General features: G+C 41.5%; 1 protein-coding gene across 5 annotated transcripts in view; it reads right to left on the bottom strand.

The window, feature by feature from the left end:
• pard3aa (par-3 family cell polarity regulator alpha, a) overlaps nt 1–24684 on the bottom strand; it is a 300089-nt gene that overhangs the window by 59781 nt on the left and 215624 nt on the right. For all 5 annotated transcript variants that reach the window (XM_079661513.1, XM_079661515.1, XM_079661514.1 and 2 more), the window contains 2 exons: nt 20181–20297; nt 13104–13406 (listed from right to left, as the gene is read on the bottom strand). In XM_079661513.1, the coding sequence (XP_079517639.1) occupies nt 13104–13406; nt 20181–20297 (420 nt within the window). The remainder of the gene's footprint in view (nt 1–13103; nt 13407–20180; nt 20298–24684) is intronic.

Raw genomic sequence — 24684 nt, 5'->3', positions numbered from 1 at the left:
TTTTAACCTCACTGTCTACTAAATGCTCACATCTTGCACAGCCCAAGTACCTTTGAGTCTCCAAACAAAAGTCCTGACATCATCAGGGCTTTCTCCTCAGACTCCAAAAAGCTTCAGAGCAACAGGAGACATCATAAAGTTGTTTGTAGACAAACAAGATAACTGATCGATGGAGTGCTCCTTTAAAAAGGCTTCTGAGCCGTTGCCGACTCTTAACTTTCTTGTTCTGGAACTTTGAATCCACCAATAAAAAAAAAAGTTTTAAAACAGTGCCTGCAACTAAATATGACAGGAACCAAACTGATATCAAAGGGATCAAATGCATGAATAGGCGAGCAAACACTTTTTAAGCATGCACAAAACATGGCTGGTGGGAAATGTATCTCAGAAACGGTGCACTTTGGAAAGTTGGTCAGACACCAAGAATGTAAAGCAAAAGCTATTTTTATGAAGTAAAAAACGTACTCAAGACTGCTTTTATCCTGTAAGTCATTATTGTTGCTGTAGAGGTGTTGTTTTACAGCTGACCCTGACCTCCCTGTGCAGGGGTGCAACCTAAATACCTTTTATTACACATAAAGCACGTTCTTCAAAAGAACATTACCTCATACACCAGGAAGTCATTCTATAGATGTAACCATACTCCCTTTGGAAGGTTTTTTCTGCTGCAGTCAGCTTCACCATCTGAGAACCACTCTGTTTCCAGTCAGAACTCACAGCCCCACCATCAGACACTCTATTAAAGTTATCTGCGCCATTATTTTACAGTCAGTTGTGATACATTATTAATAAGTGACAGACACTGACACACACCGGAGAACGAATAGTAACACACATCTGCTCTCTGACGTGGCTGTCCACTCACATACACTCACACCACAATACACATACGAATAAAATAATCCCGCCATAAACACGAAACCATAAACTGCTTTGAAATCACAATCTTTATCACCTTGTCAGACCTCACTGCCATGTAATGGATAAACCACAACTTTCTACAAAAGGTCATAAAAGCAATGTGGATTTTAATTGACGTCCCTGACTACCACTAAAACATGGCCATTATCCCGGGTGAAGCTTACTGCAGGTCGGCTTAGCAGACGTGAGCCTTTAATGACGGCCATATAACTGCAGGATGGGGATTCTTCTTTATGTTTAATCACGGCAGAGAAGACAAGTGTTTCTGGGAAGACGTCTCTCATCGGGACACTTACAGACCATCAGCCTTAGAAGCTATGAAGCAAAAGTATGGTGGAGCGGAGAGTGGCTAATAGCCAACAACAACAACACAGTATGTAAACACCTGTATGTAAATTGTAAATAAGCCATCTGTATGTCAAATATGTCTTGTATGTCTGAAATGATATGATGAATTGGAAATGGGGGACCCTGATGTAAACAAGACGAAAGTCTTTCTCTGGTCTGCATCCCCTTAAAAATTGTGTGTTTTGAGCTGTACTGTACTGTACCCAATATACAAGCTGTTAATACACTTTTCAATCAATCAATCAAACAGATACAACACCTCCCACAGCATTGGACAGTGTAAACAATGCCTTATTTAGTGAACTTTAAATTACGCTTAAATCTACTTTAAAATAGAAAGCAAATTGACAAAAAAATTTAAAAGTGACTTTTTCATAGATTACTTAAAGGTGGGGTAGGTAAGTTTCCGAAACCGGCTCGAGTGCACTAAAATTTGAAAGTACACAGCCAAAAAGAATCCGCCCCTTCCTTCAGACTTCCTTACAGAGCACCTCCTCCGCGAGAGCAGGCTGTAGTAACGTTACATATCAGGCAAAGCTAAACACATCTAGGTTAGCAATACTACACAGCCAAAGCAACTCCGATATTGACTCTGGTTTGACTTCTCCTAGTTTCCACTTTCTTTTTGTTCTTAATTTGCTCCGTTACATTTTTCTTTTGCGACCAGTAGACGATGTTGAACCTAACTGCCATGGTGAAAGTGGCCGCCTGTTGCTGCCGAGTCATTGAAGTACTGCTGCAATGCATGCCCAATGACGGCACGCCCAATGAGGGCACGAGATACACTTGTGCGTGCACAAGATGGAAGGCTGACAGACAGGGCGGCAATCCAAGTAGTTTAGCCGGGCCGGCTAAACGGATGGTTGTAGTTTTTACAGTATTACGGGTTCCACAGATGACATTTTTTTATGGATTTTTTGTCAAAGCACTTAAGATATTCATTGCTATCGGGATGTTAAGAGCATTCCACGGAATATAACAAAAAGTGTATCTCGAGCCGGTTACTGAAACTTACCTACCCCACCTTTAATATATGACATCTGATATCTGATTCCAACTGGTGCACCTCAATAGCATATATTCAAAACATTATTCTACGTAAGAATTCCAGGTTGGAAAAATAGACGAGGGCAAAAGAGAGGAAAATCTATTTTCCGACACCTACAAACTAATTGGTCCAATTAGTGAATCAATTTAATTTGGCTGACTAGGTTAAAATGCCTTTGGTTATTAACTTCCCCAGTAATTTCTTCTGGCACAAACAAACCACACCGTTGACAGTCGGTACAGTGGAAACTGAGAGATATTCGTTCATGTGATTCCATTGCATTTGCCTGCTTTTCTTTGAAAACAGGCCAGGGCCAAAGACCTTTGGTTCGATAATGATCCGTGATGACATCATGGGCCCATTACAGCAGACCGTCGCGGCCATGTGCTGCCATTACTGCAAGGGGCTAAGAAGATATTTACAAGCATGCTGATGGCATTAGGAACGTCTGCTGGACCCAACAGGGATTTATTATTTCCAACAGTGAGCTCAAACAGGTCCGGCTCAGGTGACCTAACAAAGCACTTCCCATCATGCTACAGGGGACTGACAGCTGATTCCAGAGCTCAGCACTGACGATAGAAACACATAAAAAGCCCCCAGGCTACCCCATGTATTTTCTTCCTATTCAAGTCAACCCAACCTGTGTGTTATGATGGAGTAATAATATGATGCCAGAGGTGTAACTGGAAAATATTAAAACCGATCATTTGTACACTTCACACTGAAAGGAGAATAACTCATACTGCCACTATTGTCAAAAGTATTACTACACTGGAAGGTTTTTTTTACAAAAAGCAATGTTATCAACAAGTTACATTAGAACAAAATCTGATTATACCTGAAACAATTACTCTCCGGAATTTTGATGGAACATTACATTTTTCGTGACATGGTAATGACAATTTCTGTCTAAAACTTGAGAAGGAGGCTTAAGACAGATGGAATGTGTCGCTGGATGGTCTTGCGGATTTAGGACGTATTCACCCATTCAGCTCTCTGTAATTACAAAGGCTCTCACTGAGATCCGATTTGCCGCTGGGAGCTTGTTCAAGGCACGGGGATTGGAACGACAATGGTGTAGTCTGACAAAGGAATATGGATACTGCTCTTAAAATAGAGAGAACTAATGCGGTTCTGTGTTGAGTGCACAGGCTTGCTGGCTTAGATGTGGCCAAGGTAAATTTAATTATGTGCCATGTACACACTGGCTGACTTTCGATTAGGATGGACTAACTTCTTGATACAGTTGTACCCCAGCGGCCACTTAAAAAATAGAGTTCAGGACACAGGTGCCACTGGTCTTTTAGGACTCGATATATTCTCTTTATATTATTTAGTAGCCTGCTCCATTTTTAATAGCATGGATTTTTACTCTTTCTAACAGCAAATGTGTTTTGGTTAAACTTTAAAGTATGTAAGAATATAGTGTACTGTAATATATTGGTTATTAAAGGTCTATTCGTGGATTTAGTCATAATATGATATGATGTGGTGTGTTTTGCTTTAGTTATCTCTTAAGCCAAATAAGTTATTAGCTTATAGCCTTTTTTTTTTTTCTTAAAACAAATTGTGATTACTATATTTTCAAAATGAAACAGGCTCTAATTGATGTCCTGGTTATATTTCTTGCAAAAAATATACATATATTTATATTTTATTGTGAATGTTTTCAAGGAATTGTGGTAGATACAATTACATAGGACCTTTCTTTATCCTATTGAAATCAAGCTAACATTTGATTGGATGTTAACTTACCTTTTTTAGTAAGCGAATAACCTCCATCATCCTGACATCGGCAAAACTAGCTAATACACTACTAAAAGTACAACATATTTAATTGATACAATTACGAAATGTTTGATGTAATCCTTTTCATTTTTTTTTAATTGCTATTAAGTTGCATTTCAGTTCTTCTTTTGCCTGGATTCGTTCTCCTTCCACAAGTTATATTTACAGTCAGAGGGAAAGCCCCCTAATGCCTCTATCAGCTTTCACTTCACAGTGAGCCATCCTTACCCCGGCCTCACTGTCTGGCAAACATCATGGCTCAGAAGAAAAATATGTAAGCGTCACTAGCTGACACTCTGAGGTCACTTTCCTGTGTATATGTATGTTTAGACTCAGCGTAACTGAAGATGAAACCAACGTGTGGAGGATGAGAATGTGCATCACAGTGCAAACCTACGCTCCGTAGTCACCTGCCTCTCAATCGCATTCCTCGCCTATTTCTGGCGCGTCTGTGTGAGAGCGATGCTATGTTAGTGGAGAGAATCCATGATTAGTTTATGAAATTGGGTTATCTATCATGTGAAAACCAGACTTTCTCACAAAGGAACCGCATTCACATAACAGGCCCACCACAGTGTGTGTTATTCAATCAAAATGGATTTCTCCGTGATTGAATTCAGAGAAAAGCACATCCCACATTTGCTAACAGCATGATCTCCATGTGCTCTCTGCCAATTAGTTGCTGTGACATTTTCAAAACAAATCCTCATATTTACTCTCACTTGTATAGAAACAACTTGGTGTTTAGAGAAATGCTTGTCGATTTGGTTAATCTCTGTTCGGCGTGGCAAAGCCAGTTACGGTGTCAGGCTCCGGTGGCAGCCTTCAGGAGAGTTGAGGGGGGATTAACTGTATATTTGCAGCTGCTGATTGCCGCGGATGAGATGCCCTACGGTGCCGATCAACAAACAAGGCATTGGCAGCCATCGGCCATATTTCAACCCCCCCCCCGATCTCCACTCCGCCATTTGTCTGCTGGGGCACGACTGCCCTAAATGGCACGCTCCCCTTCCTTTCATCTTCTTGTAAAATGCATTAGGTACTGTAGGCATGTCTTCCAGGCTTCCCATTTGAGCGATGTTGATAAAATACATATTGTACGTGCAGCCCTAATCAGCTTGATCCACTTGATAGAGTTGGTAGAGTTGAAGGCGAGGCGGGTCTATCTATCTCTCCCTCTCTCTCTTCCTCCCTTCGCGCTCTCTCTCTCTCTCTCTCTCTCTCTCATTCTTGATCTGCTTTCAGGCTGTTTGCTTTCTTAAATGAACGTAATGGTACAAACGGAGGATAAATTGCCTTCTGTGTGCTCCATCTCATCACATCCATCCCACAGGGCCCTCTCCGGAGCGGGAGGGAGAGAAAAAAATGAAAGCAGAGCAAAAAATAATTAATTTGCTTTGCCTGCGAGATACACGTTTCCTATCTGTGTAGAACCCCTGCGATAAGGCTGATGTGCATTTGGTGCATTAGGCCTCTTGCACTATCGCCACAACACAGAGCAAGCTGGTAGGAAAGGGCAAAAGTCTGTGTGAGAATGTTTCTGTGTATTGGTGGGCCATCACTCTGTAACCTATATACTGTACAGGGTTTACATGGGGGTTTTCCAAAGATGTACAGGGGCTGAAGTATTCCCAAAAGTATGTCCTGCAGACCCTGATAACAACTGCTGACCCGAGAATATAACCAGGATCTCTCAACAGAAGCAAACATTACAAATGAATCTTCTTAATACCACTGAGTCCCTTTTATATTCTTAATTAGAGCAGACATTCACATGTTCACTGTGACACCCATTTCACAACCAACACATAGCGAGTAATGGAAAACGCTGGTGGTTGTCAGACAAAAATAAAAGGCAGCGCCAAAACATTCCCCAACAATAAAATGTAACATATTTGTTGTCAACCTAAAGTCGTGTTTAGCTTTGCAGCCTGGAGGTGAAGGAACTGAATAAACACCTGAATAAACGCTCTGGAATAACAGAATGAAAGCGATTCCAATGAGTAAGTAAACTGTAATTAGTAACCACTAATGTATATGTCGCATTAAAGCAAGATATTAATTTTGTTCCCTTGAGAACGAAAATGCTATTAGAGACTTACGAGCTGTTATTAAAGTCTTAACGCAGATGCAGGGGTTGTAAAAGACGCTTTTGTTTACCAATGCATTATTGAGAGGTAGGAATTTAATCAAAGCTACAGATGTTGCAGTCAGAAAGTGTTGTTAATCTCATTTTGATTGCATCTAAATGAAAGTATAGACTATAAAAATCACGGAGACTGATTGTTGATTGCGGAGTTAATTACAGAATCCAAATAAGAGACAGCAAACAATATAAAAAAGCGATTACTTCGGATTGGTACAGTGATCATCTGATGATTCTGGAAGAACTCACTCTCCATCTGCATTACTTTAATCGAGCCATGTAATGTTCCATTTCGAAACAAAACAGCAAAGAATAAACCGGATGATTATGCGTCCCCGTTGGAATGACACTGTAATGTTTTCTGTGATGGGGTCGATAAGAAACAAGACAAAACGAATTGTTCTCAGTGTTGATGATCCAAACGATACTAAGTATCACAACTCAATCAGACGGCGGGGGTTTAAGCAGCAGTGGACAGCTGTAAAAGACACTTCATCTGATGCGAAATGTCTCCCTTCAGATTAACGTTTCCCGTGAAGATGTCCTTCGAGCCTTAGAGTGTCGAAGTGGTGAGAGCGATCCTTACAAACTTTCTCCAGAGATGAAAAGCCTGACCTTTTTATCAGCTGCGAAAAATGCATTAGCTACCACATAATCCAATTTGGAGAGCATGCAGAGTGGAGGTTCTGACTGAATTTTAGTGTGGCGAGAGCAACAGAAAAACACCACAGTGAGTGTTTCTTTAGGTGAGGGCTCTTTGGACTCTTTTTCCCTCTCTGTTGCCTGCCTGCCAGCCTTTCTGGAGCGCCCAAGTTACAGAGGACTTCAAGGGCGTTGCACTGCTGAGCTCCATGAGCGCCATATCTTTTCCCCCTGCTTCCCCCTGCCTCTTCCTCTCTATGTCTCTCTGACTCTTCCTCGCCCATGCTCTAAGGAGCTTTAGAAACTCGTCTGCGTAATGGGAGCAGCAGTCAATCATATTGAGTTTTCAAAGGTGATGCTTTGTTTCACGCTCGCTTCCCACAAATCCCATCGAGCTTGGCACCTGTCAGGTTCTCGTTCCGAAGCGCGCAATCCAATGCCAGTTACCCAAAGCCCGCTGTCCCCTGGCAGATGGAGAGGTTGACTTGAGAAATGAGGTCATTCTATCATGCTGGGTCTAACTTTTTATTCTTAAAACAGTGGAAAAATAACACACTAGGTTAACGTCTGAATCGCTTTCATGTTAACTCTTAAATAGAGTCCAATTCATGCGACAGGTTTTAGAGTGAAAATGATATTTACTTTGACTTTATATGAGGTTTTAACAAAACTGGACAAGCATAAATCCTGCATTTCTATTGGTGCCCTTCAGTTTTACAGAGTCTGACAGCATTGTCAAAACACCACTGGTGCTGCCAGCTCTAATAATGTTGAGGTTGGTAATAAATTGTCAAATGAGCTCTTGTTGTTCCATGATCCTGTAGAGGAACAGTAAAACCCGATATGGCTAAATGGCCAGGATCTCGACGCCCACAGCAACCAGGGGTCCTTGTATCTCCAAGGGTTTATAGGCTCAGGTCTGACTCATTCTAGCTTTACAGTCAGAGTGACCTTCCCATTAGGGCTTCATTACCGAAGGTCTATCAGAGAGAGAGGCGTATACCGGGCTATTTATCCAGCTGCGGCCCCTTCATATTAACTGCAGTGGATAAACAACAGTGCAGCTTTGAAAGCATTGGCGAGCCAAAGGTGAATGTATTTATCATGGCACAAAATGCACATGTGTATAAATAGATGAAGCATAACAAGAGTCTAAGATGCAAAAGCTATACAGTAACTGGCGATTGCAAGCATTTAGACCCCACCTCCCCTTAAAAGGAGCACCAACCCACATCAACCAAATGGCCCCTAAGTGTCTCTAATTAGTTGACTCGATCTAAAAAACCTTCTTCTCTATGACTGAACTGTTGTGGTGTAATGACAGCACACAGGGATGTCCAGTAAACAACATGATGAGAACTTAGACTCCAGGGTACGGCAGCATTGTCTGATGTTGTTCCAACTAAGCATATGTTTGACTAGGTGGCTTTTAGATGTAATAAACTGATACAGTAAGTTTGAGTGTAGTCATCCTCCAACACTCACAGCATTCTGTATATTTTTTCCAATGAAGACCCAGAAAATAAAGGAAGGCTCTCAGCTAATTTCAATTCAATTTTCTTTCACTTAGTTGGTCCCTGGAACCAATTTTACAAGGTAAGATGATGTGTGCAGTTGAGCGATGCTTATACTGTAGAGGTCATATGATTATCAGGAGATGCGTCACGCCATGGTAATATCCTCATATAATAATATTATCTATGCTGTGGGAGATGTGCTGACTACCAGTCACAGGGTAATGGGTTTACCTGGTTCTCATGTTTTGTACACCAACAACAAAGAAATCAACAAATGTATATTTCCTGTATGGTATGGTATCTGGAGTCTATTCTCAAACCCCCTTAAGAACTCTTGTGCCTAGTCATAAATCAGGTTTTAGGCATTAGCCTGTTCAACCCTGAGTCTGTTTTTCAGGTCTTAGGCTCGAAAATGACATTCACAGAACAAATGAACATATCTTCCCTTCTAAAAGGGTTAAATTAATAATGTTTTTTCTCAAAGTAATGATAAACCTGTGAGTTGGATGTAGAGAAGTCAGAATCAATATAGATGTTTTTTGTTTTAAAGAAAATTCAGATTGAACACAGTAAAAAACTGTAAATGATAGTGTCCGTCCAAAGATTATTTTGTACTTATAGTGAAAACTACCCTTGGATGATGGGTTAGTAGACTAAAAGCTTTAGGAATCCAAAGTACAACATATAATAAGTACCCTGTATCAAGATTGAAGCAAAACAAGTGAAATTTGACCTTTTTAGAGAGATTTAGCAACGAAAAAACTTCTGGAGTCATTTGGGTGGATTTTCCATATCTCTGGCCTCCCTCGGTCGATTTTGACGAATGAAATCTCTTTATAACCGCTAGAGCCAATGGAATCGAGGGAAAGTTCTACACACACAAACACGCTTCCAAATAAGAAGTGAGAGTGACGCGTGGCCAAAACCGGAAGCTGCATACACTCTGTTGGCTAACTTTTTTTCTCCGATTTTTACATAAAAATTGAATTATCGATTATAAATAATTTTTTCAAAGCGACAGACACATTATTGACCTTTGGACTAACCGATTCAGCCGCGTATTTTCTCGTTTTAATGCCATTGGACACGTATTTTGATCAGATTGACAGCTACAGTGAGACGATCTCCCGTAAAAGCTCCGTAAAGCTACGTGTTGTGATGTCGGTGTTTACTTCCCCTGTCGCGAGTTCGGATCGCTCAGTGATGATACTATACCTATATAATCTGTGGAACCTCAGCTTTAATCGGATATATTGTATGTGCAGTTACGATAAGTAATAAGGGTATCTTTTATCTTGAGTTCTGTGCCAAAGTCAGTTTGCATTTTTTCGCTAAGGGGTCATTTAGACACTTCTTATGAGACTTGTGTTTTGGTAAAAATGGTTCATATCTTCAGTTAGCTGAGATTATTCCCGTTAATCTGGTACTACACATTAATAGTTTCATAAATGTTAAGAAGCCCTGAGACACAGTCTAAAAAAAAAACGTTGGTGGGGGGGGGGGGGGGGGGGGGGGGGGGGCTCCAGGGCTTAACAGATTAGGGAGTGTGACTTTATAAATTAATATAGTGCTGTTAGATTTTAGATTTGTAACAAGTTGCTGGCTGGCTGTCAGATGTCTTACTAGGAAATAAAATGTGAAATATCCCTTTAAAACGGGATCCTTAATCTGCCCCTTTGATCACAGTTTGTTTCTCTGGGGCCCACCTCAGATGCTGGTAACAGTATCCAGGTCAGGGTTAAACGCAACTCATTCTGCTCTTTCATACTGAAGACTGACTGACAGCCAGGAATGAGAAGCCTTCCTTACGCAAACCTCACTGACTTCCTTTTTCCTGATCTTCAAACAGGAAGTCATGCAGCTCGAAATATTAGGTTGCATAGCAATGGCAGGATTAGAAAGTAAAGAAATTGTAAGTCACACTGGATCTCTAAATGGCAAAACAAAAAGTTCTCTATCCAATTTTGCTGTCTTAATAGGCTTCATGGTACATTCAGAAATGAATGCAAATTCTCTTTTGTTGGCGCTGTATTTGACAATGAAAGTTCCATTCATTTTAATTTAGAAATGCAAATGACTGTTTATGTTTTTTATGGTAGGCAAGTGACAGGAATCTTGAATGTGAATGTGTTTCAAGCTCCTTTTCGCAAATGGTAAATAGAAAGCCTCTGAGCTAAATAAGAACCAGTGCATATTATTATTATATCTCAAAGGCAGCAAGACAAACATTACAGGCATACAACCGGGCTGGCATACACAAGATATGCAAAGCAGTGAGAGGTGCAAAACAAAAATGCAGTGGTGAACATCGGCTTATATTTCAAATCAAATCACAACACTCGCAAAAAAGCTAATCCTGTGCCTGCAAATACAACTCCATACTGCACTATCAATTCTTAAAGCTCAGTTCTCCACTAAATATAAGCTTGTGTTTATAATTAACATGCAACAATAAGCTTTTTTATGCAGAAATAAACCTGCGACGGTGAGCATTCTTTATTTCTAAAAAAGTGCTGAAACAAGTGAGCAGAAAAGATAAGGAGTTATTTGTTATGTGAACTCGATTTTTTAGAGACTACCCAATGACCACTATGCAGTATTTGTTTTTCAATCTAAAAAAAACGGGTGTCGTTTTTCTCATACTGATATTCTGAACAATCTGTGCTGTTGTATTTGCTGTAAAGTGTCTCTACTGTAGGCTACTTTTATTATATGTACAGCACTTTGGCTCGACCAAAAATCGTTTATAAATGTGTTATATAAATAAAACTTGATTTGATTTGATTTGATCAAAGATAAAAACTATTTCAAGATTCAAACACAACAGATATATAGAACAGCTGCCATATTGTAAGTGGACATAAAAACATCTAAATAAACCTTAAAGTCCAAAAACTATGTCATATTTAAGTGATAAGCCTCTGTTTACAATCAGACCCCTTGTGCAAAAGGTTCCTTGCCTAACATTTTTGTCTTTTAATTTCTACATGGGAGCGATTAAGAAAATTGCTATTAATATTCCCTCCGGCAATGAAGGATAAAAAACAGACTAAGCACTCAAAGGATTGTCTTATGTAAAGGCTTTTATACTGTATCCCTGCAAAGAGCTTATTGAGAATCAATAGCATCATGTCTATCACTGACCAACATCTTAAAAGTCCTGTGATCTGAATACACAGGCTCATTTTCTACAAGTCAACCTCATTGTCTAGCTTTCAGGCTCCTTATTGAGCTCTGGTTTGGGAAGTGGGATGGTTTACAGTAGATTGCTGTTATGACACAACAAGGCTATCCACAGGAAACATGTGGAGGTTACCTTCACTTTGGACATATGGATCAGTGGCCTTCACTAAGCCCCGGATGTATTGGCACATGGATTGAGCCAGTTATCAGAGGGGCCAGATAACCTTGTCATATCTACTCCGATTGTCACGGGGGGGTGTTACAGGGTGGAGACTCTAAATCCTCTTAAAAAAACAGACACACTGACTCACATAGAGAAGCACTGTCTTGGTAACATATGCAACCCCGCCCCACCTGAGCCCAGCAGTGAAAGGTCACAAGCCCCCAGGTGACAGCTGTCAATCACAGGAGGTGGGTATTATCCGATCCATTAATAACACCCTGAAAGGTTCTGGAGGACCATGGGAATAGAAATCTCATGACTTGTCACCACTGGATGTGACCTACAGGAAACCTATGGCCCTCATGACAACTCTTAGTCAAATATGTGTATGATGGGATTGGATTTTCTAAATACTCACGCTTATCTTGGTATTGTTCATTTGTAAATTCAACATGTATATTTTCTACTTTCTTGTTTATTTTTTGTCTTTTAATTTTTATTGTACAATGCCATGTCTTTTTATGCTGCTGCAACACAAAAATGTCCCAAATTGGGATCAATAAAGTTCTTTCTTATCTTATCTTAAGATAGAGGAAGATTTAAGAGGAATGTGAGATTGGAGGGATTGAATTGAATGATTTGAAAATTCTGTGTTATTAAAAGTTTTGTAGAAGATATCAATGGCTATTCATCTGTTTGCTGTTTATCCCAACGTTGGATTGACATGGACTTTAGTTTGGATTTAAATACATAAATAAAAACACATGATAACTTTACACAGGTCTTTCGGCAATAGGCTATGAAAACAATAATATGAAACTAAAGCTCTGCGTGGCGCTGTCATCACATCAAATATTCGTGTTGACACGGAGGTTATGAACGATACAACCCCCCCAGTGGCAAACAAGCTTAAGTCCCATGCATCGTGACTCTTTGAAAAAGGTGTGTGAGGGACCGGGGAGGATTACTTGTGATCCGAGGATAATGAAAAAAAAAAGATATTAAATTCTAGCACATGGAAAAACGACTGATCGGCTCCTTCTGTTGTTTTACCTTGCCTTTGGATCCTGCCAGTTGCACGAGACAAACCCCTGTGGGACGAGGCAGCGATAATACCTTGTGTGAAATTCATTGTTTTTCTGTGCGGCGTGTGTCACCCATGACAAGTCAAAGTGAGCAAATGCAATCACACCGCTGCTTATAAATTATGGATGAGGTGTAAATGAACTTCTTCCAAAGCACAAAAGTAGTTAGTGACGTGTGACTGAACGAGAAAGGTAGTGGGTGACAAAGCTCACTGTTGATTCTGTAAGTGTATGGACATTTTCTTTGGGCGCTCCCTACCTGTCAGGAGCTGCAGGGCGTCCATTGCGCGGCTTGTTGACCTGGGCATACAGAGCCTCCAAGGGTGGCCCATTTTCCTGATGGCTGATGGGAAGGGGAGGAGTCAGGGGACTCTGCGGGAGATGGTAGTGGTGGTTGTAAGGGTCCATGCTGCTGCTATCCATCGACGAGTCTAAAGATCCGATGCCAGCGTAGGTGGGCTCCTCGTCTGAGCTGAAGGTACCGCCAACAACATCTTGGATCTCAGCATATTCCCTCTCCTTCTCCTGCCTTTCACGAAGCTCCAGCTTTTTGGCCTGTATTCTGTGAGAAAAAACATGAAGAGGAAATGTTTGTTATAAATTATTTTTTATTTATGAATCATCTCACAAACCATTATGCTAGAAAGGCCAACATTCAATATCATTTCCTAACTTAAAAGAAAGATTTGACACCCTCAAATTGCGAGAGTTTTTATTCTTAAGCAGTTAATTGAGTTTTTAGATGGTTTGAAATGTGTGTAAAATATTGCCAATTCATTTTCTTTGCCAAACTATGTATTTGGCCAACTTATGCTAGTGCAAAAGAACCGTTTCTAAATTGACCTATATGTAGAAACAAGTGACACTTTATTGTATATGAGACTATATTGAGTTGCAAGTGCATAATAAATGAACAGGAAGGAGGCAACTCAGAGAGACTTCCAGACGTCTTCTCTTCAAACTTCTAAAGTATCATATTGTTTGTCCTGAGAAACAGAGAATGAGGACTGAAAAGAATGTCTTCCTCTGTAGCGAAAGAAGATTAGGAGTATTATTATTTAAATGTGTGGCTTTCCATGAGCCAGAAAAGCCACAGATTTTACCCCTCACGTCTTTTAACAAGAGGAGGTAGGAGAGAGACATTCAGACCTCTTCTTCCTCCTTCCAGCCCCTTCCTCTCTCTCCGTGCCGTTCCTCTCACCGGGACCACTTCCACACAACAGGACCTTTCACAGGGCCTTTCCTGTCTTAAAGAATGGCTCCATGTGAATGCCCATCTGTCCACAGCTAACAAGACTCAGTCATGGAACTGCATGAGAGCGAGGAGTGCTGGCGTTGGAGGAGGGAGGAGGTGGACAGTGGGGAGTAAAAGAGGAGAGGGGCCGAGGACAGGCAGAGGGGGAAATTGACCTCCCACTGCGGTGACCCTGGCCGCAGCCACCAGTCTGCTCAGTGGTTCCAGATGTTGTATCCCTGCTGTAGGGTAACACACACATTCACACACAACCATACAAGCACGCTACCTCCTACTGGTGATAGACTTCCCTATTACCTCAGGTCATAACTGACCTTTGACCCCCCCCCACCCCCCCACCGCTGCTGCTGCAGAAGATTGACAGGTTTGGACCTAGAATCCCCCATAGCCTAACACTCTCTCCCGTGTCTGTGTATTTTAATAAAAGTAATCACATTTTAAACAATCATCCTTTTTCAATGCCGAATTAACCCAATTCCCACATCCTACCCATAGACTGCTTTGTTTATTTTTAGCTGTCCAAAATCCCATTTTCTCAGCATTATCTGCGGGGTGAGATTTTGATGGAGGCCTGATGCAATGTTGCATGATATGCAGTCATATTATGAAGTCTCTAAGCTGGTTTGGTGCATTTTTGAATTGTCGCAGACCAGGTACATTATGGAAATGATCAACTCACAGCACGGTTGTGTTCGCTCGCTGTGCTCTCACTTTAGCTTGAGTTGTCAGAAACAAAAAACAAGCCTCACGGGGAGCAAAACACTAATTCCCAGAAGCCCTTTCACCTGCCATCTGGCTAAAGTGATGTCAGATGTTTGCCAGGAAGGACCAGACAATGATGTTACCACAGGTTCACGGAAGTCCGCTGGGATCTCAGAACCCTGAGGCGTTTTATTGACTAATCAGATTAATAAAAACGGCAATATTGACATTTCGGAGAGATAATGGCCTTGGCTAGACTGGCGACAAGCTATAAGAGTGACTTCTCTTTGAGGCCTCGGGAGTCTGACATTGATAAAGCTAATAGGTGCATTTCAATAAAAGGATATTAACAATCACAAATACCAAATGAGATACTATGTGAGTCATGCTTTAGCCATTAACGTTATTACTGTCGGCTCCATTTTTTGTTTTAGTGTTTGACTTATTTATTCATAATCAAGCTTCTGGTTCAAATCGTCCAATATTTCAATTCAAAAACTACGATAGACCTATGCATCTGTGTTTGAGGCCTCGGGGAATAACTTGAGAAGGTTAAGCGAAATATGATTTGGGTTCAAATAAGTGTGTTAGTGAGCAAAATGTATGTAAGTAAGTAAAGCATGTTACGTGAATCAAAATAAGGTAACGTGTCGAGTTCTGTATTGAAACGGGACACACATCCACATTTGCTCTAATCAAATAAAACGACAATTGTAGGTTGGCATCCTCTTGTGGCGGTGATCCACCATTTTATTAGTTGATAATGGCTTTCTGCACCTAAGTAGATGTAGCAGGCCCTTCCTACGCTATATTTATGAGGCTGATATCCTCTGAAAATCCCCATTCAACTGCCTGAAAACATTTGAAGCAGCTGTATTAATATATGCAAAGCTTCAGGAAAAACATCAAGCAAATTATATAAATATTGTCTCGGAAACAGGGGTCGTTCTGCTTTGTAATATGCTGATAAGCCCTAAAGCAAACATCCTCACCTGCTAATTGATTAAGTCTTGGGGAACCTGCAACTACTGCTTTCAACTCCTCTCCCCACTTTCTCCTGAGACACCACCCCCGCGCTCTACCATATATACTCCATTAGCCAATTAATGGCCCAGCGTGTTAACATAGAGGAAAGTGCTGCCCACACTAAACACATTATTACTGAACAGCCCCAATTACCAGCCCTACTCCTGTCTTCTCCTCTTACCAGATAGTATGTTTGAGAGGAGAGGACACTGCAGCTTTTAATGCAACCAGCCCGGGGATATTTTATTTCAAAAAGGGGACCATTATCTGTAATGCTTCATTGCAGCCCAACTGTGGATTTCCCTTTTCATTTTAATTACTGATGACAGAATGGAAGATAACCAGTATTACATTACTAATTCCTCAGTTTCTTTTGTCTCTATTTAATGTCTACACATTCTTTCTTTTTTTTTTAAATGCTGAATTTTCTTTTAAATATAATAAAATGCCTACTTGCTTGTTCTTCAAAACATTAAAGTGGGAAGTCATTTCCTCCTGGCTAAAATAAAGTCTAGACAGAATAAATCAGAGCTTTTCAGGGCAGTTAAAGTTCAATCCCTCATCCACTGACTGACCATGTCTTAGTAAAAGTATGCACACCCAGCATCATCCTTTATTCAACCAATCCCCCTTCAAACTGTTGTTCTCCCTTTATGTTTTACTAGCCTTTCATTGTCACTACATTGAGTAAGAATTCCTTCACATCAACTGAAATGGAATTTTCGATGAAACTGTTGCAGCTTCATTTCAGAAGAAGAGTTGTGAAACGATAGCAACACGTAAGCTCACCTCAAGTTCTCCAAACTGAATAAATCTCAGTGTTTATCCATCAAAGCTGGGTTTTTTCCTGAAAGATCCAACAAACTCCTTCTCCATATGTTTGTGAACGTGTAATCTACCCAAGGGAGGCGAGGGGAGACAAAGATGAAGGGGGTACGGGGGCTGTCTGTACTTTCAGACACACATTTTGAAGTCAACACTTAGAAGCTTGAAAACCTGCCTCTTTAATATGCATTGTTACCTTGGTGGATGAAACAGAACGCATTTGCTCTCTTGCATTCTCATTGAGTCGCCTTGAATGGATTTATTCTTTCTAATACCCCCTCACCAAAACATGTTCTATTATTCTGGAGTGCAGATGGAGGACAGAATGTGTATGCATCGAATCAAAATGCATTAAATGAGCCTGCGTGCAGCTGTCTGTGCAGAATCGCAAACCACCGATAGCCCATCGTTTGTGTTGACACTTGGCCCATAACAGCATAATGTAATCACATAGATAATTGTCCAAGTTCCGTGGTGTTAATTCACAGTGTTAACAATCGCATTAAATTGCTGTAGGTATCAATATAATTACAAGTATAATCACACTTCCCAATCAGTTCATTGGAGCCTTCTTTGAACTCACTATGCAAATAGGATACTGAAATAATGAGATGGTTTTACAAAATGAAATGATAAAGATTGTACCACAATTACTGACAAAAACACTGAAAAATAAGGATCTACCTTAGAGGAAATTGCTTTATTTTATATAATAGTGAATGTAACCCGAACATGATGTAAGAGACAAACTTCTCATCATCTGAATCGAAGATCAAATCTATCAAGACTAATCCAAGTTTTCTGTTCGTCAATATGAATTGTGCTGACGGACGCACTCGAGAATCACTGGTCAAGTTCTGTTTGTCCAGAGTCAGCAGGACATCAAACAACAAACAAGAGGAAGCAGGCTACTGTCGAGGATAACAAAACAGTGATTTGCTGTGGTCTGGGAGTGGGTACAAGGAGAGTAGCAGTGGAGTGCTGGCCGCTGATTAGAAGCCAACCGGAGCAAAGCTGATAAGAGAGAATGGACATCATAATCAGCTGCCGCAGAGAAAGACAGAGTGAATGGAGTTCAGTTCAGGCGGAAAATGAAGAAGGAACATTGTCAGGTTGTCTTTGTGTGCATCCCTCTTTGGCTGGGAAAATATAGTTTCAGGGCTAACGTGCAGAGATAAGTCAGAGACTGATTCAAGCTCCACCAACACCACCCGCCCTGTGTTTCTTTCTTTCTCTCGTCTCCCCCATGGCTTGCATGAATAAAGGCCATAGCCACGGAAACGGCTGCTTTCCAAGCCACCCAAGGTCCAATCACAGAGCTTGTTGTCTCCACAGTCCTCACAACATGAGCCAATCAGATAGGGGTGACTTGGGTGCTGTCCACGGGCATAGAGACCAGCGTAATGGCTGCCATCGCTGTGCTGAACAAAGATTTCGATCAGTCTAGTAACCACAGGTTCTAATGTCGCCTTGATGAGACATGAAACAGTCAATCACAGGAGCTCTGTAAAACCTTCCAAACGTTGGCAAAACAAATGCTGCTGATAACCGCTCTTCATCAAGTGGGTGCACTGCACTGTGCTCTGGCAATGAAGTCAAACTTAATGTACTCTTCTCCATCATCTTCAATCCATAACAGGCTGACAAGATATCAATGGAGGATAACATTTTTAATCAAAATAAAGGAGGTTGTGTCTGCAAGGACCGCAAGCCAAACCATAAATTGCATGAATCATATCAAGGTCAGAGTTTTAAATATATAACCGTAGCGGCCTTATTGCAGGCTAAAAAGGGCAGGTTTTATGAATTAATCTGTCTCACCTCTGCGCTGACTCCTATTTTGAATCACTAAAAGCCCCTGTCAAAACCGTCTGCTTCAATTAATGATCGCTAATGTCAGCCGCGCCGGGAGTTTGGCTGGATCCCATCCCGGGCCGTGCTGACGATTGCCAGCGTCGGCAACCCGTTACGGTCCGATCCATAATTTCATAAAGGATATCTGAAATGGTCCTGTCTCAGTGTCAGCATGGAAATCAATCAGAGCATGTGCCTTGAGCAGAGAACTAAGACAATCAAACGTAGCACCTTGGGAGTGCAAAACAGTAGTGATACCCAAAAAAATACAAGAAGTAATGGATTTCTGAGCTGTCGTCCTGCTGAACCCTAATGCTTTGAATATCGACTTGTCTTCATGGCAGGTTGGTTTATTATTACCCAGCACGATTTCCCTCAGGACACCCTTTCCATTAACCGAGGGACAATCCTGGCCTGGCTGAGTGATGGGATTTGGGAACAGGTACAAAAAGAAAGAATTAGGTTGCCCTCCTGCACCAGGAGCCAGGACCGGAGCTCACACATGCAGAACGGACACAAACAAGACAGGGAATGAGAACGTGCTGCAAGACCAAGTAGCAGACAAAGAAATTGGGTGACAGCAGTGAGAGAAAATAAGTTGGATTTAAATAGTGTGTGTGTGTGTTGGGGGGAGAGGCATGTACTCTACATATCTCATGCCCGCTGTATGTCTGTGTTGATTCTGCTGCTCAGATTGACAGGCGTTTGGGAGCTCCTCAAAGGGGACAGATCTGGATGGAGAGCCAGGCCCACCGGTCCCCAGGGTGCACTGAGGGAAATGTGTTGGGCCCTCAGCCAGAAGCGCTCGCACCCTCAGCACAGAGGACCATCATGGAAAGTTGAATACCAAAAAGAAATGTGCTACAGCTTTTTGAGCAAGGCCTCCAGATGTTCCATTCAGCAAGGGAGAGGGCCTTTGTGAGCCTTTTTGTTGCGTGTGCACTTGTTTGTGTTTGTGTGCATTTGAGACGGCCATCCATCCTTCTCTCATCCATCCTTCTCTCCCTTCGTCGTAAGAGGGAGCGGTATCAAGCTCTATTGTTTCTATTCAATTAGCTGTCATTACCAATGGCAGTTTGATTACTGAGTTCATTTGGCTGCTTGAAAACAATGGAGGCAGCAAGCTGTCTTTTCATTCACCCTGCCACCAATATTGTCTTCGCTGCTGGAGAGAATTAAATGGGGCTTGTCTTTGAGGGATGAGGTGCACGCGGCAAAACCAATGCCTCGCCTTATCCTTCTGGACGTCATGATGTCCACAAACACCAGAGGACACAGAGCCAAGAGGGGCGGATTAGAAGGAAGGCGTATTCCAGAGCGATTAACAACCTGGTCGAGCTGCAGGAGAAGACAAATGCAGAGCTATATCGATTCCACTATTATAATGAGCACCATTCAATCATGCCAAATCCACAGGGGCCTACGAGCACCATTAAGAGGTCAGCGCCTCTGAATGGTACGGCCAACAACAATCCATACATGATCTATTTAATGTACTGATATAAAAGAAAGGGACATTTGACAAATTGACATCCGAGTACTTTCCCAGAACTTCCCAACCTTGCTCTGCCATTTTGCTAATTAGTTAGTTTGCTAATTTTCTGGTCAGCAGTGGGTTTTTTCTTAGTTCAGCTGGGTCCTAATTGTTTGAGCTTTAAGCGAGCCAAGACTCACCTCTCTTGTTCCAGCCTCATCCGCTGGGTCTCGTCCTCTGACGCCTGCATGTCCTCAGCTTTAGATTTACTGGAGCCCTTCCTCTCCAACTTGTCTCCTGGTCGCTGTTTTCCAAACCTGAGTTAAAGAGAAGTCAGAGAAGATTTAATTGAGGCCCAGACTTTAATAATTTCCTACCTAATATGGATATTTTTCTTTCCACAGCAGCATGTCTCTTCTTTGTCCGGGGAAATTCAGGTGAAATTAAAGTGTCAAACTGTCAAAATCTTCAGGTGGGGTTTACAGAGAGATGACAGCACAGGAGGAGTCTCCCCAGGCTCCCATTCGTTAATGAAAGAAAAAACATGGCCTTTTTCATATAAATGCAATCAAAATGCATCAAGCCATATCAAAAGATAACAGAATTCCCTCCCTGCCGATGCGCATGCAGGACAGCAGAAAGATTCACTGTGTCTGAAATGTAGAAAATGGCAGAAAATCCAGTTCTTTTTAAAAGAGGATCAGCTCCACATTCCTCCCTGAGCTGTGGACTTTACTTAGAATGATCGGAGCAGTGACAGCTCATGATTTAGTTTTCGAGGAGGGAACAAACTACCTGCAACCAGGCAGTATGTAAGTGGAGGAAACAGCCGAGCTCGCCGGCATCATTTGTAACTTTCTATGCAGTGTCGCAAACTTTTACATTTTAATGACGGGAGTGACAAACCAGTGGCAGTAAATCAGTTACAGCTTTACAGCGAGAAGGTGAGAATAAGCCAAGCCAATGATCGTAAATTCCTCGGGTCCACATAGCCTGGTGCAGGGCGAATAAATGACGGGCTGACAGGGGTGTGAGAAAATGATGAGGAATAGGAGGCATGCAGTTGACAGGGAGTACAGTACATGTGCAGGGCCACACACACACACACACACACACACACACACACACACACACACACACACACACACACACACACACACACACACACACACACACACACACACACACACACACACACACACACACACACACACACACACACACACACACACACACACACACACACACACACACACACACACACACACACACACACACACACACACACACACACATTATAACAACAACTTGACACATGTGCACAGAGTCTAGAAATAAAGGGTAAACTCTCTGATGAGACAGAACAGGAAAGGCAATATCATAAAAGTATGATGTCATTTCCTGCCGTAGAATGTTGCCAGCTGTGCAGTAACAGCGATGTGTCAGGATACAGAAGAAGGAAGTACTACAGACAGATATTTAGGCACATGATGGCCATGTTGCGCAGGGAGATGGAAGCCAATATGAGTCCATGTGCAGTATACAGTGTTACTCTGGTTCTCAATATGTACATGTATGTGCACGGTGTATATGGGGAATAACCATTGGAACACCATGTTTACAAGTATTATGATAAACAAACAAATCCAGCATTTCTTTAGGTAACAGTTTGTCAGGTTGGCACCAATTCAATGATTGTTAAGACAAGGCAATATATGAAAGTATATGTGCATGAGGGGACGAAATAAGAAAGTCAATAAATATAATCACAGTAAAGGACTGGAATTGTATTGATTGTTTGTATTTCAAAACGTGACCGGATGTTGCTGTATCGTACACACAGACATTGATTAGGATGTTCCACGTGGGATTTCTGTGCGGCCCTTTTCAATTGTACACAGAGAAACAGGAGAAATCATTAAGCCCTGCATCAATCCTAGTTTATTTTACCTTCCTCATAGCGGAGCTTTATTTGACAGTTTAAAAACGTTCCCTGAAAGCTACACATAATTACATTAGACAAGGCTGACTTGGATGTTTATTATTCTACTTTACATTAAAAGCAGCCAGGACCTTTGTGTATATGCTTTCTCTTTGCAGTGGCTGATTTGGAATTGTAATTTTCTTGAATGTGCTGTGGCCTGGTAGGGATCCTTCTCTGTGGTTGCACAGAGTGCCCAGGAGAGGCCAAGAGAGATATGTGGGTGCTTTTGTAGCACAGATAGCATACATTACCTGATTAATTAATCAACAAATGGCTCTAGTAAGGCATAAAACTCTAGGCTGGGGCTGGGAATGCTAATAATAGTAAGCCTGCTATCTATCACCAGGGCAGGTGACAGCTTCCCTTGCCACACTTCAAGGACTTTCATTAACTTCCAGAGGAAAATTCACCTTCCTCCTTTCCTCTTCCAATATTTTTCACAGTCTCTTCTTGACCGTGCACCCGGAAAACAGAAAAGAACCTTAGGGGAGACAAACTGCTGCCCTCAACTTTTTTCTTCTTTTGAATCAACATCAATACGTTGAGGGGATTGGTCATAGTAAAACATATTTCGGCGGATTAGACTGAGCAGCATTTCCCATATGAAAGGCTATTCCCCCATCGCTGGTGGCCTTAGAAGGAGGGCCCACATCAAAGCAAAAGGCGGAGGAAAGGGACGATACTACCAGAGCTATGAGAAGACTATCGGGACACTTGCTGATTCGAAACATGGCTCTGCCCTTCACATGAACAGCCTGAGCCCTGCCAGTGGGGACCGTGGTGGAACACAGGATTAGACACCAAACCCCCACTGTAACCCAAATGTAATATTACTACACTGAACATTTTCTCAGCGCGAACACACGGAAAGTCCCTGGTACCAGTCTGTGTGTACAAACTGCAAAGTGTATTGACTTTCATACCTGTCTCTGGAAGATAAGTGTCTCATTTGAGAAACGAGTGGAATCCAATAAAAAAACAGTAATGAGTTTATGAGTGTCGAGGGGGGGGGGGGAGGAGAAACTCGGCTGTTTGTGTAAAACTCTTGAGCCAGTATTGGCATCCTGGCATATATTGGCGCTGGCATCAGGATAGTTGCATCGAGAGTGAGGTTGATGAGGCTTAATAATAAGATATTGATTGGCAGCCGCAACTCATGAGTAGAATGACAATGGAGTAACTACAGTACATCTTGAAATGTTGGAAAGGGAACTTGTTTGGGCCTAAAAGTTTCACCAATGTATTTGTAATATGGCTGGATTGTAGGATAATTACATTTTTAAATAGCTATAGGAGACATTGATTCTGGCCTTGAGAACAGTAAGAAGAGTCAATAGAAGAGCGAGGGTTACGTAGTGATGTCTCTATTTTACAGAAGAAAACAAAGGAGTAGATTCGAGTGTGTGAGAGAGAAACTCCCTATGGAGGGAGCTTTGGGATTCTAACCTTTGAAAGAACAATAAAGGGAAACCCAAAAAAACATAAGACCACTTAAAGCATTCACTTACTACACATTTTCTCTGCATCTTTCAATTAATATTATTCTGTGAAATAGCTCTTGATAATAATTTGTGATGGTCACTATTTGAGCAACAGCTGGACCTCAAATCTCTATCATATCCACGTGAACAATGATATGCTATTTACATTCTCATAAAGCTCTAATCTTATTTTTCCATTTCAGTTCAACAGACCAAAGCTCTGTTTAATGATCCGTTCCTACGCATTTATCTCACTGAGGCAAACCCCAGGTGAGAGTGATGAATACACAAATGCAGAGGGTCCTTCAAAAGGAAAATAATGATGGCGAGGAGAGATATAGATCGCACAACCACCTGGCCTGGGTAGACAGGCATTCAGTTAGGAGCACAAACACAAAAGCCGAGCAAGATGCAGATTTGATCAGTGGAATAGTCTGTTTTAGACTAACATATGCAGGGGATATTTATAACCTTTAGGTTGCATGAGCGCTCTGCGCATCCATCACAGTGTTGCCCTGATAATGTCTGAATTGGCCATCAAACCTCATTTGGGTGGTGTGTAATTTAACATGTGTCAGTCATATAAAATATATGCTTTATTAATGTTACTGTATGATGGCCACTGATGCGATGAAACATTGAGAGGGAAATTGAAGTGTTCAATCAAAGTGTCATGCCTGCCGACAACATCTCATAAAAGCAAACGTTTGCAAATACCCCACATTAAGGGTATTACTAAGTAGCTGGCTTTGTTGTACTGTGTGTGTCTGTTTTCACTATAAAGGAAGTCAGTAAATAGGTACTCCATTCATTTTGATACATCCTCATATATCACAGAGAACAGAAGGGTTTATACCACTAACAGTGGACGCCTCATACATCATCTTTATCGATTTACAGGGTAATAATAATACTTCAAGGCTGCAGACCAACAGAGGAATAAAAAGTCAAAGACAGAATTTCCAAGGAGTGAGAAAAAGTAAATTATGCAAAGCCTCAAAAGCCACTTTGATTGTTACAATCATTTAATCTGGGGAGTAGATTTGAGAGAAGTTAATCTGTTTTGACATCTCCTGTGGGGAATTTGTGGTTTGCTCTCGGGAAGTTGCTGACTTAGGGAGAGAGGACGGCAGAAATAGCTGACTATTCCTCCTCCTAAAATGTTGTGTATTTTTCAGAGCGAGTGCGGGGAAGTGAGGGACCACCTGGTTTGACCTCCCACATCAAGCGCTAAATCTT

Source organism: Notothenia rossii (assembly GCF_949606895.1).
Source record: "Notothenia rossii genome assembly, chromosome: 12".
In the NCBI taxonomy this organism is placed as follows: domain Eukaryota; kingdom Metazoa; phylum Chordata; class Actinopteri; order Perciformes; family Nototheniidae; genus Notothenia; species Notothenia rossii.
This window is presented reverse-complemented; position numbering and strand designations above follow the sequence as displayed.